The 15572-nt window shown below is 32.4% G+C and overlaps 1 protein-coding gene across 6 annotated transcripts in view; it reads right to left on the bottom strand.

The window, feature by feature from the left end:
* LRRIQ1 (leucine rich repeats and IQ motif containing 1) overlaps nt 1-15572 on the bottom strand; it is a 197776-nt gene that overhangs the window by 71775 nt on the left and 110429 nt on the right. For 3 of the 6 annotated variants that reach the window (XM_029204164.1, XM_029204163.1, XM_029204165.1), the window contains 5 exons: nt 10826-10915; nt 10064-10185; nt 9471-9566; nt 9128-9210; nt 1425-1526 (listed from right to left, as the gene is read on the bottom strand). In XM_029204164.1, the coding sequence (XP_029059997.1) occupies nt 1425-1526; nt 9128-9210; nt 9471-9566; nt 10064-10185; nt 10826-10915 (493 nt within the window). Of the gene's footprint in view, nt 1-1424; nt 1527-9127; nt 9211-9470; nt 9567-10063; nt 10186-10825; nt 10916-15572 lie in introns of those variants that run through there. The other 3 variants (XM_029204166.1, XM_029204167.1, XM_029204168.1) reach the window with 3 other exon arrangements.

The raw sequence follows: 15572 nt of genomic DNA, 5'->3' as shown, positions 1-15572 counted from the left end.
AGAAATGAGCCCTGATTAAAACTGAAGCCTTATTTTACACTGAAAGTATTTTTTAATTCTATTAAAATACTAATCCATAAACATTTTTAGCAATAATTTTGATTTTTTACACCTTCATTGGTCATCACATTTTTAATGTTTTACTATGGAGAATTTTAAATATTAAAAAAAATTGGATGGTAAAACAAACCTCCTTATACCATCATCTACTGATCTAACAATTTCAATAATTTGCCAGACTTGCTTTTCCTATCTTTCTATGCATATTTTTATTACTATATACTTAAAGAAAATTCTAGACCCAATGTCTTCCATCCCTACATACTTAGTAGGTATCTCTAAATAAATATAAAATTGGTAGCTATCAAATTTTTCTTTAATTGAAACCTTACTGAATAGAAATTTAAATGAAAATGTATCTATTTCAGTCATGCTATAATGATGCATAACTTTTAAGATTTATTTAAAATGTACAAAAGACAAAGTATTAAACTTTCTGGGGCTTCCCTGGTGGCGCAGTGGTTGAGAGTCCGCCTGCCGCCGATGCAGGGGACACGGGTTCGTACCCCGGTCCGGGAAGGTCCCACATGCTGTGGAGCGGCTGGGCCCGTGAGCCATGGCCGCTGAGCCTGCGCGTCCGGAGCCTGTGCTCCGCAACAGGAGAGGCCACAACAGTGAGAGGCCCGCGTACCGCAAAAAAAAAAAAAAAAAAAATTCTGAATAGTTCACTTCCATTCAAAATAATTGAGTCCATTTTTTCTATTAGAAATTACAATCCAAAACTATAGGCAAAATTATGACCATTTTAATATTAAAGATAAAGCAATAGCAAACTTGTTTTAAGTCATATTTGCTGCTCTATTACATTTAAATATTCCTGATTAATAATATGAGTCCATAATTTTTCTGAATCCTGAAATAAGGAATACAATCTGCCACTTAGATATGCAGATCCTTTACCCAAGAAGTGAGTTGGACAAGCTTCAAATATAGTAAAATATTTAAAATTCCAGAGTTAAATTCATAATGTTTAATGCGATTTGTATATATTGGCAGTAAATATATTAGAATGTCATTTCAACATGTACTCACTTCCATTGATATAGGGTGACATTATTTGTCAGTGTAAAATTTAAATATAATTAGCAACACTGATGATACAGCATTATAAGACTTTCACATAAAAATACAAAGAATTTAAATTTATATAAGCATTTATGCAAATACTAAACCACTATGCTAATGAATCAAGACACCAAATTAGTATTTTAGCTCCAAGAGCCATATTTTGACTTTTACTTAATTATATTTTATACATAATTTTTTATATATGTATTTTAGGGCTAATGAGGACTTTTAAAATTTGCTTTAAATACAATTTTCCATCTTTTTTACTTTTCTATATATCTGTGATTAAATCATACCTTCAAAGTAGCCATCTCTTTGTGGCTGTGCTTTCTTTGGTGATTTTGTATCAGATACTTTATTTTCATTGTTTTTGAATAATGCTAGGCACACAGTGGGATCTAGACAAAATGAGAAAAATAAGACAAAAGCTCAGCTCTGGTTTTTTCCTTCTCTGAAATCGCTATACATTTTTTTTTTTTTTTTTTTTTTGCTATACATTTTTTTATAATAATATTAAAAATAATAGCCATTCTATAAAATTCTGTGAAATTGATTATGATGTTATTTTAAAAAGCTTTATAATATGAAAAAGTAACCAACATTTATATATTCTTGGTAATCTGATTAAGCATAGCCAATACTTTATATACAGGGCAGAAATACTAATAATTAGAAAAAATTTACATTTAAATTTTCCAGTTATGGCATCATCTTTTTACTTACAGAGTTGTTTTACTGTTTATTATTTTAGCTCCTTTGTTAAATTCCTGACATTTCTGCTGGAATAAGGTAAAGTTTTCATAAATACATGTAGATAAAATCTATTGTTACAGGAAAAACCATATACTCTACTTTTTAAATTTTCTAAACTCTAAGGAGCTAAGATATAGGAGATGGAAGCAAGACAATTAATGAGATAAGAAACAGATAAAATATAATTCTCAATAGTTTTAAAGATAAATGAATGATTTTTTGTTTGCCTTGCTGTATATTTTACATAATGAAGATAAATTCGAAGTATTTTTTATAGCCAGAGAATTTTGAATTTATTAATTTTACAAAATAAATAGAATAATTGTAAATGTAGGGCCCTATAATTTTTTATTGATAATAAATGGTTCTATGGAATATGAAATTAGGGAGTTAGTGTAGTTGAATTAAGACAAAAGGTTTTTGCTTGTTGAAGAACTGTAAGAAAAGAAAATAGTGAAATAAGTAACAGGGAGTAGAATAAGGAGTGGAAAGTTCTGCATTTAAAGTAGGTTAATATATCTACTGACATTGTACGACATTGTGTGTCAATGATACCTCAATAAAAAAATTAATGAAGTAGGTTAACATAAAACCACAATTCAGGGCAGCATACATTTTATTAATATCTTACATCATTTTGCAAAAAGAGGCTTTAAGAATCTTCGATTACTATCTAGTGCAATAGAAGTGAATACGCTAAATGAAAAAATAAGATTTAAAATATCATAAAACCCAAGTTACATATTTTAATTAAATGCTAAAGTAGCACGTTTTTTAGAACGTGAATTGCAGAAGAGTATCTGCAGAGTTATTTCTCAAGCATGAGCATAGTGAAGATTCCCATTAGTCTTCCAGTAATAACTTACCCTTGCTAAGCATGATTTATTTACATGTTTCAGAGAGATTATATATTTCAGATTAGGAAAGATATTGGTCAATATTTGGATATGTCTCATAATTATAAGTGACCTAAGGTATTATAAGAGTTGGGTGCTTCTATATGAATTCAATATGAATTATCAATAAGAATAATAAAAAAACCTCTGTCTATATATTTAATTGAATAAGTATTATATATCACTTAAGTCATTTACAAAAAAAAAAACAAAAAACGACATGTTAAAAAGAGCATTAGTCAGTCAGGGAAGGCAGATTATCATGGGTTTACATACTCTATGATACCTTATTATATATAACCTGCTGATCTTTCTACACATTCTCCTGAACTTCTTGCCTTTTTATTTGAGCTATGCATTTCCTGAGCAAAAATATTACAATTCGACAGACCTGGGTTAGGCCCAAACTCCAACTTTTACTAGTTGTATGATTCTGGACAAATTGGTCTCACCCTCTGCCTCCGTTTTTGTCCAATAATGCTGACTTTGAAATATTACTGTGAGAATTAATGAGATAATGTGTGTAAAGCAGCAAGACATAAGTGTAGGTGCTCAATAAAGGGCAGCTAGTAAGCATATAATTAAAACATAAACAACAATAATATTTCCAACTTATTATATTCTTGGAAAAGACCTTAAATCATTGCTATTTGAATAAGGTGGGACATATAGGAAATAGATAGATGGATCCATAACTGACTTCATTTTATTCAGTATAGCACATGAAATAAAAGCAATGGATCTTTTATAAGTTCTTTGGCACCCCTTTGGGCAAATAAAAATCTCTCTATGACTTGATTTCTTAATATGTAAAACATGGATAATGACAGCACTTTCCTCACACTATTATCATGATTAAATAATTTAACACGTATAAAATATTTAGAAGAGTTGTCTAGCTCAATTTACTCAATAAAATCATTTTATTCATCAAGAGCACATAAAGTGTGCTACATTTTCAATCTTTGTATTTCAAAACATTCTGATTGCATCACCTTAAACTGATTAAAAACAAATTAATTCAAATTGCTAAGGAATAATAATAAGGAAGAATGATAAGAAGCAAAAAATATAGTAATTCTAGATGGGAAGAAAATCACTTGATTCTGAGAGTACCCAAAAAGACCACCATGAATGATACTACTGTTACCCTCAAAAAATACACAATCAAGTAAGAAAGCCAGGATATAAGGCTATTGTAAAGAGCATTACAAAGTCATTTAAATCTACTCCTCAGCAATCATCAATGGCAGGTCAATGTTGTTGTTTTTTAAATTTTTTATCTCCCAGTATGACTTGCTCAGTATCTGGAAAATAGGTTTTAAATACACCTTTATCATATAGTTAAAGAAACCCATAAGTAAGCTGACTTTCCATTATGTATGTGGCTCTGTACTCAACACTTTCTATCCATTACCTCATTTAAGTAACAATTTTATTTAGGCATTATAATATCCTTAAAATTATTCCATCCCCTGTGCAATCTCTTTACAGTTTCTATAAACCTAATCTTAGCTCACTGGTTTATCTTATTCTCATTAACGACATACGTGAAAATCTGGTTCTTACCCATTTTCTGTATGTGCCATGTACAGCAGTGCTGTAAAATAAGTTTTATGCTAAGATTGAATGACTAGCTATAGTTCATTTTTATAAGGAGTATTATTTACTAATTTAAATTTGCCTTCTCAAATATAAACATATATTTAAATGACTATAAAATACACACAGTCATACACATAACACAGGGTCAAATGTCTTTAGTGACTTTTAGCTAACCTACTGTTGATTTGGTTAACAGTTATTTATTGAACATCTACCATGGTATTAGGTTCAGGGAATTTGGTGGGGAACAAGTGGAGACTGGGTTCTCCAGGATCTTAGTATTCAAATAAGTTTTATTATTGTTTTGTTCAGAGCACAACAAAGTAGCATTTGATCAAAATTCTTTTAAGTTCCTTTTGGGAATCACTAAGGTAAACAAAATAAACCAGCAATAAACTTCATTTTGTCACAGTTTTGTCTAAGCTGTTCCCTTTTGATCCTTCCTTAACATTTCTTAATTACCTTATCATTTTGCAACCCGATCTCTTTGCTATAGCCCATGAACTGTTTAATTCACATTAAGGAGTTAGCTTTAATTATTTTCTACCTGGCTTAATTCTTGGCTATAACTAAATGTTGCTAACACAGTCTCAAGTTTTTTTCTTCAGTGAAATAAAATCAGCAAATATTCATTGAATGCTTAACATGTACTTGAAACTGTGCTAGGTGTTACTAACAGCTGCAAGATGATTCTAATCCCTAGTGGTGGCTCTACATTTATAACAAAATTAACCTTGTCTGCTTCATCCTGATCTTTCTTTCTTCTAACTATGAAATTTGAAATTTGACATGCATAAATATTATAAATGTTGGAAAGCCACGTTATGTCTTCATCCTTATATTCTTAGCCCTTAAACATCTTACCATCTGCTCTCCACCAAAATCCCTGTACTCAAAACCTGTCCTCTCTCAGGAGTGCTCCACATCAAAACCACTCACTCACTCTCTTTCTCCATCGGGCTCATCTCAGTCTTGCTACCAATTATGCTCACTATCTTTAGGATATTGACCCTCGGGTTTTCAACAACCCAGCAACTCTCACCTTACACATGATGTTCTTCACTGCAGTACTAAACTCTAAACTTCCCTGCTAAATTCCAACCCAGATCACCAGATTCTGAAATTACTTCTGTGCATGATGCAACAGTAAAAACAAAAAGACAAACAAAAACCCACAAACACAAGACCAGTCATTACTGGCTCACACTTATGTCCATCATGAGGGAAGTAGCAATGACTTACTAGGAATAACAACAATTAGAAGCCAAAACCAAACTAAGTAAATCATGGTAACTCCTCACAATTTTAGATTCCATCCTGTGGCTTCTAATTAATTCCTCCTCCCCCTCCCTCTCCCCCTCCTCTCTCTTCTGTTTAAAGCAGATGACCTCATTTATCCTAATGGAAGTCATCAATACTGAGTGTCCTCTGATGGCTGCCCACACTGCTTGCTTTCTCAGCCCCTTGCTTCTTCATTAATCAGCAACCTCAGTGGTATTCTTCCTCTATCTGCAACTTCCTTCAAATAACTAACCCCCTACCTTCTGCCCTATTTTCACTCTCATCTTAAATCAAATGTTGTTGACTCATATCCCTTGGCTAAATAACTATATGTACAAGACAGAGACAGGAAATATTATTAAGAGCTCGCTACTGAGCAAGTTGCTCTAAGGTTTTTCATGGCATGAAATTTTAATTAAAGCTTCCACACTTCGTGCATTTATGCCCCACCTCCACGAGGATTAGTGCTTTGTTAGGTTTTAGGGATTCCATTTAATTTTCTATTCTCTGACTGCCCCACTTGACACCCTCCCTACCCACACAGAGCTGGTTAGTCTCCAACAGTTTTACGAAAAATGTTGCCCTCTGGTGGATTGAAATTTTCAACTTGGCAAGTTGTGCATGTAAGATATATACACATATATGTATATTTGAAAATTACTGGTAAATTTTTAAAGTATTTAACAGAATTTAAGTACCTAAAAATCATTTAAATTTATTAGTGAGTAATAAAAGTTTAAAATTATGGCCATTATTTTAGGCAGATTCAAATAAGTTAACAGCATAACACAAATTGATTGCATTAATACTAGAAAATTCTTTATTCTGTAAGAAGAAAGACAGAGTTACCGAGTCTTAAATGATTTGCTCACATATACGAAATGACATAAATTCTACATCATCAACCTACTAAAGATTAAAGTATCATAATTGTAGAGGATCCCACTGATTTTCTTTTTCATCTTTAATCTTACCTTGACTATTTCTATTCTGTGTATATGTTGTGAAGGGGGAGCAGAGAAAAAGAGTGAGGAGGATTTAAAGGTCATCATTAAATTTTACACTTCAGAATTCAAATTTTAAAAAATTGCTTTTATTTCATCAATCTAATACTATTTTGATAAAACAGAAGCAAAACAAAAGCTTAATGTAAAGACACAAAACCTCACACAGTAATAAGAATGCAGTTTGGTTTACAATCATGTAATTAAAGTAAATAACCCCATAAAAATTATACAGTTGCCATTTTGGATTTTTACCTAACAGGTCAAACTTTTTTGTTTTTTTTTAACATCTTTATTGGAGTATAATTGCTTTACAATGGTGTGTTAGTTTCTGCTTTATAACAAAGTGAATCAGTTATACATATACATATGTTCCCATATTTCTTCCCTCTTGGGAGGGAGGGAGATGCAAGAGGGAAGAGATAACAGGTCATGCTTAATGACCACTGTCAAAATGTTAAATTTAAGATGTGGTTGTTAACTTGGATGTCCTTTTTCATTTGTTACCCTACCATGCCCCCTTGTGACAGATAAAAAGAGGTTTAATTTTTGCTTCATAATAATTATGTCTAATTTTTGGCCATTAAAGCAATCATTTTTATGTATGAGCATATATTCCTTATTAAAATTTTTTTAAAAAATATTATTTACTATGCTGATCAATTAAAAATGTACTCAACCTAAAAAAAACCCTTCAGTTACAAGAATTAGCAAGAAACACCTATATATTTCCAGAGACAGATTCCAACAAGATAAAAGTTTCCTTACTTTCACTATCACAGACATTGCAAACGCTGTAAATATCTAGGAAATTAGATCTTGAACATAAATAAATAATAATTATTTGTTGAACGTTGGCTGAATCAGTTCTTAAGCCACTTCTGGTATTTGAACTTGCCCCAGGAGTTTCAGTAACTTTTATTTCTCTCAAAACATTGATTTAAACATTGTTTTTGATACTGTTGAAAATAAGTAGAAATATATATCAAAGCAATATAACATTATCAAACTACCCCGATTTACTGAAGTCCACTTCCCTGGAACTGAGAGTCTCATCTTCATTAAGGGTTTGGGGTTGTATTTCCCTGGGAAACCACCACAGAGCCCTGATGAACTTAGTAGGTGTTTACAAGAGTACAGGAGGCATAAAGCAAGTTGACAAACAGAGCACATATTTACATTTTCTCTAAAAATGCTTAAAATTTCAATATTTTAAAGTTGACAAATGTTTAGTACACAACAAAAAACATTATAGTTATCTCAAAAAGATAAAAGGGAAAATTAAGATATCACTAATATAATGCCAAAAAAGGAAAGTTGAACATTTAGGAATATAAAACTGAGTCATCAGTAATTTATCAATGGCTAGTAAGTGCTGTGCCAACAAATAACAGTTATTACTTAGAAACCAAAAGTATCTTGGTTATTTTTATTTCTGTTTTTAAAAATTAAATATACATATTTCTTAGAATTCTATGATTGAACTGATTAAAATAATAGAAAAATTAATAAAGATAAAAATTAATCTGAGTGCTTCTTTGTATGCTGATATAAGCTAGAACTATAGGATAAATATAGATTCCTTGCTCTTCTCAGGAGTAATGTTACTTTTATGGAAACATTTCACTGACATTAAGATCTTTATAAAAGAAACTGATGAGTGAGAGAAACTCAAAACAGATAAAAAAAAAGTCATGTTACTTATATTGAGCCTATGAGTCCATGAGTAAATATAAAGTTTTAAGTAAATGTAAAGTTATATGAAATATACAAATAATTTTAAATTGTTTTAATTATGGTTATAAATTCATAACAACCAATTTCGTGCTCTGACATCTATAAATTACTCCACATATTAAGTAATTTTAATAAAATGATTAGAGGTGTCCAAAGAAAGACAAATGATTTGAGTAGCCTGGCAAATGGAATAGAAGAAAAGATGCCTTTGAACATTTCACAAGTTCAGCATAATCACAAAAGATATACACTGTGCTCCTTTTCCAAAGTGTCAAGTTGTGAAGTCTTCATAGCTGATATTCATGGAACTGATGAATTTATAGAAATAATTTACTGAATAATCAAGCAATTTAAAAACACACAAAGGAATAATCACACGAAGCAGACGCTCTTTAGAATCAACATTTGCTGAGATTAACCAGCTTCGAAACCAATTACAGCATAATTCTCAGTGCACAATAGATAGAATAATCAATAGCCAAGTAGCTAAGGAACAGGGCAAAAGTGAAAATAGCATTTAAGAGTATAATAAATCATTAAATGTAATATCATAATTTTCTCTAAGTTTTCTTGTTCTTTTTTTATGGAATTATTACCTTGGACATTCTTATATCTGTGCATTTCATTTCTATTCTCATTAAATACAATTTGCTAAAAAATAGTTTAAAAGATTTTATCTTTAATGTCAGATACATAGTTTTGCAAAGATCATTGATTACCCACCTAATTTTTTCCTTAATTTCTTTGATTTCATTTTCTGTGCTCTCTTCAGCATTTGCTGAGCAGTAGAAATATCCTTAAAGCCCCTATTAAAAGATTAAATTTAATAAAGGCAAAAAATCCCCAGACTATATTTATATATGCACATACATATAAACACACATATCTGAATTATATCATACACAAACAAATTTGAATTCCCATTGAAGAATCTGTAATTTAACAGAGGTATGGTTTCTTAAAAACTAATAAAGGTATTCTTGAAATCTTGAAAAATATCTGCTTTGGATATTTAAAAATTTCTCAATTTCTTAATAGTTTAGTGTAAAACAGACCGACCACATACCATTCTTCTGAAATTTTTTCTTCTTTTTCAGATTTTAGCAAACTCTTTCTGCTGGTCTTTGATTCAGGTGTCCTGGATAAGGTTCTATTTTCTGAACTAGCAATAAGAAAAAACCACACTTAACTGAATCAACACAAGTATATCAGCACTTTTTAAAACTACAAGCTGTTTATGTTGTCTCAAACTCGGAAATAAAATACATTTAAGTTACAGAAAAACTTTATCTTGAAAAGTAATAAAAGTCTGCCATTAATTTAAAATGTTTACATTTCAATTACTTGAAGCATATTTCAATCCTTTCGTTGAAAGAAACACAGCATTGGAATTTTTATTCTAACCCTTATCTCTACCTATATAGCAATATTTAAAAGTTCACTTGTTTACAACAGTTAACATTATTTCACTGACACTTAAGTTTTGTGTTTGCTTTAATAAACTTACATCACACATATTACTTACACTGAAAACTCCATAAAATCATTACATTTTTAACAAATTCATACCTCTTTTCATCATCTTACTACTTTTGTAAAGAGTATAATATTCTTGTCATTCATTAGAGGTTGATCCTCTAAAAGAGCAATTTAGCTTACCTGCTATTAAATTGTGTGTGTTCCGATGAAAACAAATTTTCTTTCTCATTACACAGCCATGCTTGAGCTGGATGACTTGGTAAATTAAGTGAAGTATCATCAGATTTTAAGGTTCCAGAGAACTTATCAGAAAAAAATGTACATAAGTATAAAATAAATTGAAAAACATCTAGCATGTATATTGTATTACTTTACATGCATATTACTGAGTAGCCTAAGAAAAACTCACATAAAAATTAAAAATTATAATCAAATGAAATTTATGGAATATACATACAAATGTCCTTTGTTGTAGTCATGAGAGATATGCTTTTGGTATCGTTTGCATATACAGAATGATTAATTGCAAAGATCATGAAAAAAATTCAGAAAACAAAAACTTCAAAGATTATCAAATAAATAACAGATATTGCAGTCCATTGACCTCTGACTGAGAATCTTCAGCTGTTGCCCTTTTAATGCATATTTTTGTATTTTTAAAGTGCTGTCAACTAGTGATTTTATGCAGCTGAAGCCTATCTTTTTTTTTTGGCTACTGTGAAATAAAGTGTTGAAAGAAATCCAAAATAAAGAAAAAAATCAGGAGCAAATGAAAGAAAAGCTACATGAAAAATTACATCTGGGGATGAGGAGGAAGTCAGAGGCTTCTAAAAGTAATTGTGTTTTTCAAGTCAATAAATTGTATTATTAATCACTGCAGCAGAGCATAACCTTAAGAAATGAGCAAAGATCGAGCACTAAGAGGTTTCCATGACATGTTACCTTTGGCCAGTGCAGCTGGTTTGGAAGAAGCAGTGTTTGTGAAGGGAAGCATGTGGAATCTAAAGCAAGCCATTCCTTCTCTAAGGCAGCCTGCACAAATAATAACATTAATGTACATAATTTAGTTTGCATAACTTTTACAAAGATTCTTTTAAATTGTCTTATATACTACACATGTTAAGAAAGTATTTCAGCATTTTTATTTAGAGGAAAATCTGCTACTTGCTCACTCTGTGAGATGTTATGTATCTGTTTAATGCAAACATTCTAAAAAATGGGATAAGATTTTTCATCCCCAAGTGGAATAAAGTAAAGCCTTGAGTACTCACATGCTCTAAAAAATGAGACGTGCAGATTGTTCAGTGTATTTAACTGTTTGAGAACTATGACTCTGAGCCAACTCTAGATGTAACTGAGGGAAATAATCCTTTAGCTCTTTATTATGCAAAATATAATATTTTCCATCAAACCTCACCATTAAAAATTTATAGTATTTTAACATACTAGTATCAATTTTCTGTAAATACTATCTGTAAGATAGCCTTTACTTAACTTTAGTTCAACATTTCACGAATTTTCTGAATAGATGGAAAAAAGAATTTTGTGGCAATATACAGAACATGGTTCCTGATATTATATTCTCTAGTTCAAGAGTTTGAATGATAAAAATATAAATTTAAATTTTGAAATGATCTTAGGTCACTTCACTCTTCATCTTACATCTTTATTCCATTTATGTAATTTCCAAATTTATCGTTCTACAATGGAAATATATTAGTTATGCTCGTGTTGTATAATTTAGGGTATAATTATCTAAATTTTATTCACTTGGATTATCTAATATGGTTTAAATAATATTCTGTGGTTCTATAATTGTTTTTGAATCTTTAAGAAAACAGGATGATCATAATACCAATGAACTTGTTTTTTAAAAGTTTCTAAAATGATCAAACATATTTATGTTTTAAAAACTGGAATGACTATAAACTGAGAAGACCTAAATGCAATTTTCCACTTATACAGCTTCAGTGCTTCTTGACTATCTCTTGAAAAACCATTGGAAAGGCAAGCCTAAGACATCTTGACTACAGGCCAGCAGCACAATGACAGACCATTACTTACAGCATTTAGTCTTAGGAAACCTAATCAGATTCATGTTATTTGAATATCTATGTAAAAAGGATACAGTTGTGCACCAGTACATTGTCCAGTTCCTTCTAGGCAGAGATCATTAACATATACATCACAGTTATATACCAGTTATATCTGGTTTAAGAATATATAACTGGTTTAAGAAGAGCTATTTAATGCAAAATTGCAAACAGTATGGAGGGCTCAGATTTCTAAATTCTTTCTTTTGTATGACAAATAAAGGAAAATTCATATTTATGCCAGGAAAGATCAAGGCCCAAGGCATATCAGCTATCACTAAATTAGTATTCTTACTCTGTAAAATTGCTAAAATGAAGAGAAGATGTGGAGGCAATATTATGAAAGGCAATGTGCCAGAGGATTCTGGGAAGATGGTGGGGTAGGGAGCACCAGGAACCTGTCTCCCAACCTAGACAACAACTAAACTGGCAGAATCTGTCTAGTGTAACCATTTTGGAACTCTAGAGTCTATTGAAGGCTTGTGATGTCCTGCGGAAGACTTGGATGGTAAATTGTGGTTAATTTTGGTAAATGTCAGCCCTTAGCACAGTTGCAGCTATCTATCCTCCATTCCCCAGCCCCAAGGCAGGCAGCTATTCATGCGTTTTAGAAGTACCTTGCACACAGTTTGCAGGAGCCAGGGTGGACAATGAGGACACTGTCTTCCAAAGACTGGAGATCTGTACTCTGACCGTTGAGTTCAGAGTACTGTTGCTTCTGATCTCAGAGGTACAAAGAAGTGAGTGGCACCTCCCCTATTGTTGTAAGGCTATTTACCCCACCTACTAAGTGATTTCCAGAGGATTTAAAGGGCAGGTGTTCTTCCCCCAACTCCTCCCCTCTTCATTTTCCTCTTTTTCCTTTTTTGGGAAACAAACACTATGGACTAGAATATTCATTTAAAAAAAGACTAGGATATGGGGCTTCCCTGGTGGCGCAGTGGTTGAGAGTCTGCCTGCCAATGCAGGGGACATGGGTTCGTGCCCTGGTCCAGGAGGATCCCACATGCCGCAGAGTGGCTGGGCCTGTGAGCCTAGCCACTGAACCTGCGTGTCCAGAGTCTGTGCTCCACAACAGGAGAAGCCACAACAGTGAGAGGCCCACGTACCACAAAAAAAAAAAAAAAAAAAAAAAGACTAGGAAATTCAAAAGCATCTGCACATATGGGGGAAAGTCAGTACACATGCCCAGGGGAAGGCACAGGCTTAGAAAAGAAATGAGAAGACCTTGAGTTTACAACTCAGGCTGATCCTTGGCGCAGACGCAGCCTAAAACAATCAAAACAAAAACAATAAAAACAGAAGCAAAAAACCTGGCAAACACTGGGTAAGAGAGAGAATCTTATTTCCACAGTTACCACATTATTAGATTCAATGTCTAACTTTAAATAAAAATCACAAGGCATACAAAGAAGCAGGAAAATTTACAGCCCATTCAAAGGAAAAAAATCAACCAAAACTATGCCTTAAAAAGACCTCATGGCAGATTTACTAGACAAAGACTTTAAAGTAACTGTCTTAAATATGTTCAAAGAACTAAAAGAAGGGAGAAAATGATCTATGAACAAAGTGGAAATATCAATAAAGAGATAGAAAACCTGAAAAGAAACCAAGAAGAAATTTTGAAGCTGAAAAGTATAATAACTGAAAAGAAAAATTCACTAAAATTCACTGGTAGGATTCACTAGAGGGATCTGCCTCTGAGTAGGCAGATAAAGGAATGAGTGAACTTGAAGATACAGCAATGGAATTATCAAATCTAAAGAAGAGAAAGAAAAAAGATTGAATAAAAATGAACAGAACCTAAAGGTCCTGTGAGACACCATCAAATGTACCAATATATTCATCATGGGAGTCAGAGGAGAAGAAAGAAAAAAACGGGCAGAGAGAATATTTGAAGAAATAATGACTAAAAGTTTTCCAATTCAATAATAGACCTGAATATAAACATCCAAGGAGCTCAATGATCTCGAAGTAAGATGAACTCAAAGAGCCCCACACCAAGACACATTATAATCAAACTTTCGAAAGACAAAGACAAAGAGAGAATCTTGAAAGGAGCAAGTAAGAAGCAACTTGTCATGTACAAGGAATCCTCAAGATTATCAGCAATTTCTCATCAGCATCCTTGACATCCAGAAGGCAGTGGGCTGATATATTCAAAGTGCTGAAAGAAAAAAAAAACAAACTGCCAATCAAGAATCCTATATCTGGCAAAATTATCCTTAGATTTGAGGAAGAACTGAAGACACTCCCAGATAAATAAAAGCTGAGAGAATTCATTACCATTAGATCTGGCCTGAAAATAATGCTAAAGAGAGTTCTACAGGTTGAAGTGGCAGGATACTAGGCAGCAATTAAAAGGCATATGAAGAAATAAAGATCTCAGTAACTACATGGGAAATTATAAAAGCTAATATTATTGTAACAACAGTTTGTTCACTCCACTTTTTAAGATACTAATACATTTAAAAACAAACAATTCTCAGTTTAAAAGCTAGTATTATTGAAAGTTTGGTTTGTAACTCAACATTTTCTTTTCCACATGATTTAAAATATTAGTCTATTTAGAGAAATTATTAGTCTATGTTTGGAGCACACAATGTATAAAGATGCAATTTTGTGACATCAACAACGGAAAGGGGTGGAGATGTAGCTATAAAGGAGAATAATTCATGGATGCTACTGAAGTTAAGCTGGTGTAAATGCAAATTAAGGTGTTTATAACATTAGGATATTAAGGGAGAATGAAGAGTTATTGTTTAATAGGTATATAGTTTCAGTTTTGTAAGATAAGAGTTCTGGATATGCATGGTGGTGAGGGTAGCACAACTTTATGAATATACTTAATACCACTGAATGCACACTTAGAAATGGTTAAGATGGCAAATTTTATGTTATGTGTACTTTCCCACAATGAAAAAATTGGAAGAGAATTTTTTTTTTTTTTTTTTTTGCGGTACGCAGGCCTCTCACTGCCGTGGCCCCTCCCGCTGCGGAGCACAGGCCCCGGACACGCAGGCTCAGCGGCCACGACTCACGGGCCCAGCCGCTCTGCGGCACGTGGGATCCTCCTGGACCGGGGCACGAACCCACGCCCCCCGCACCGGCAGGCAGACTCCCAACCACTGCGCCACCAGGGAAGCCCCGAAGAGAAATTTTAAAAGTAATATGCTATCTGAGGAGTGACTGTGGAAAAGGACTAGTGATGCCAGGCAAGGAGTCTGACTTATGCACTAATTTTTATATAAAGAAACAACTTTTTTTTTCTTAAACACCTGCCAAACCACCTCTTTTTATACTCTCTGGGACTCCAGCTGTTTTCTTTCTGCAGCAGGACAAGGTCCCACAAAGCACAGTGATTTCTTTGCTGTATCATATAGATGATGATGGAGGTTTCTTCCTTGGAAAAGCTACATGAAGTTTGAGGAAAAAAATTAGTTCTTTAAATTGATATCTAAAAGTGCAGAAAACTTTGAAAATTACTTTTTCTTGGTTTTCAATATAAGGTCACAAACTTTTGTTAGATTCCAGAACAATTCTTTTTTTTTTAATTAATTTTTTTTTGAGTATAGTTGCTTTACAATGTTGTGTTA

This window comes from Monodon monoceros, unplaced genomic scaffold (genome assembly GCF_005190385.1).
Source record: "Monodon monoceros isolate NGI ecotype Baffin Bay Population unplaced genomic scaffold, NGI_Narwhal_1 Super_Scaffold_6, whole genome shotgun sequence".
NCBI classification, from domain to species: Eukaryota; Metazoa; Chordata; class Mammalia; order Artiodactyla; family Monodontidae; genus Monodon; species Monodon monoceros.
The sequence above is the reverse complement of the archived record's forward strand: the minus strand, read 5'-3'. Positions and strand labels throughout refer to the sequence as shown.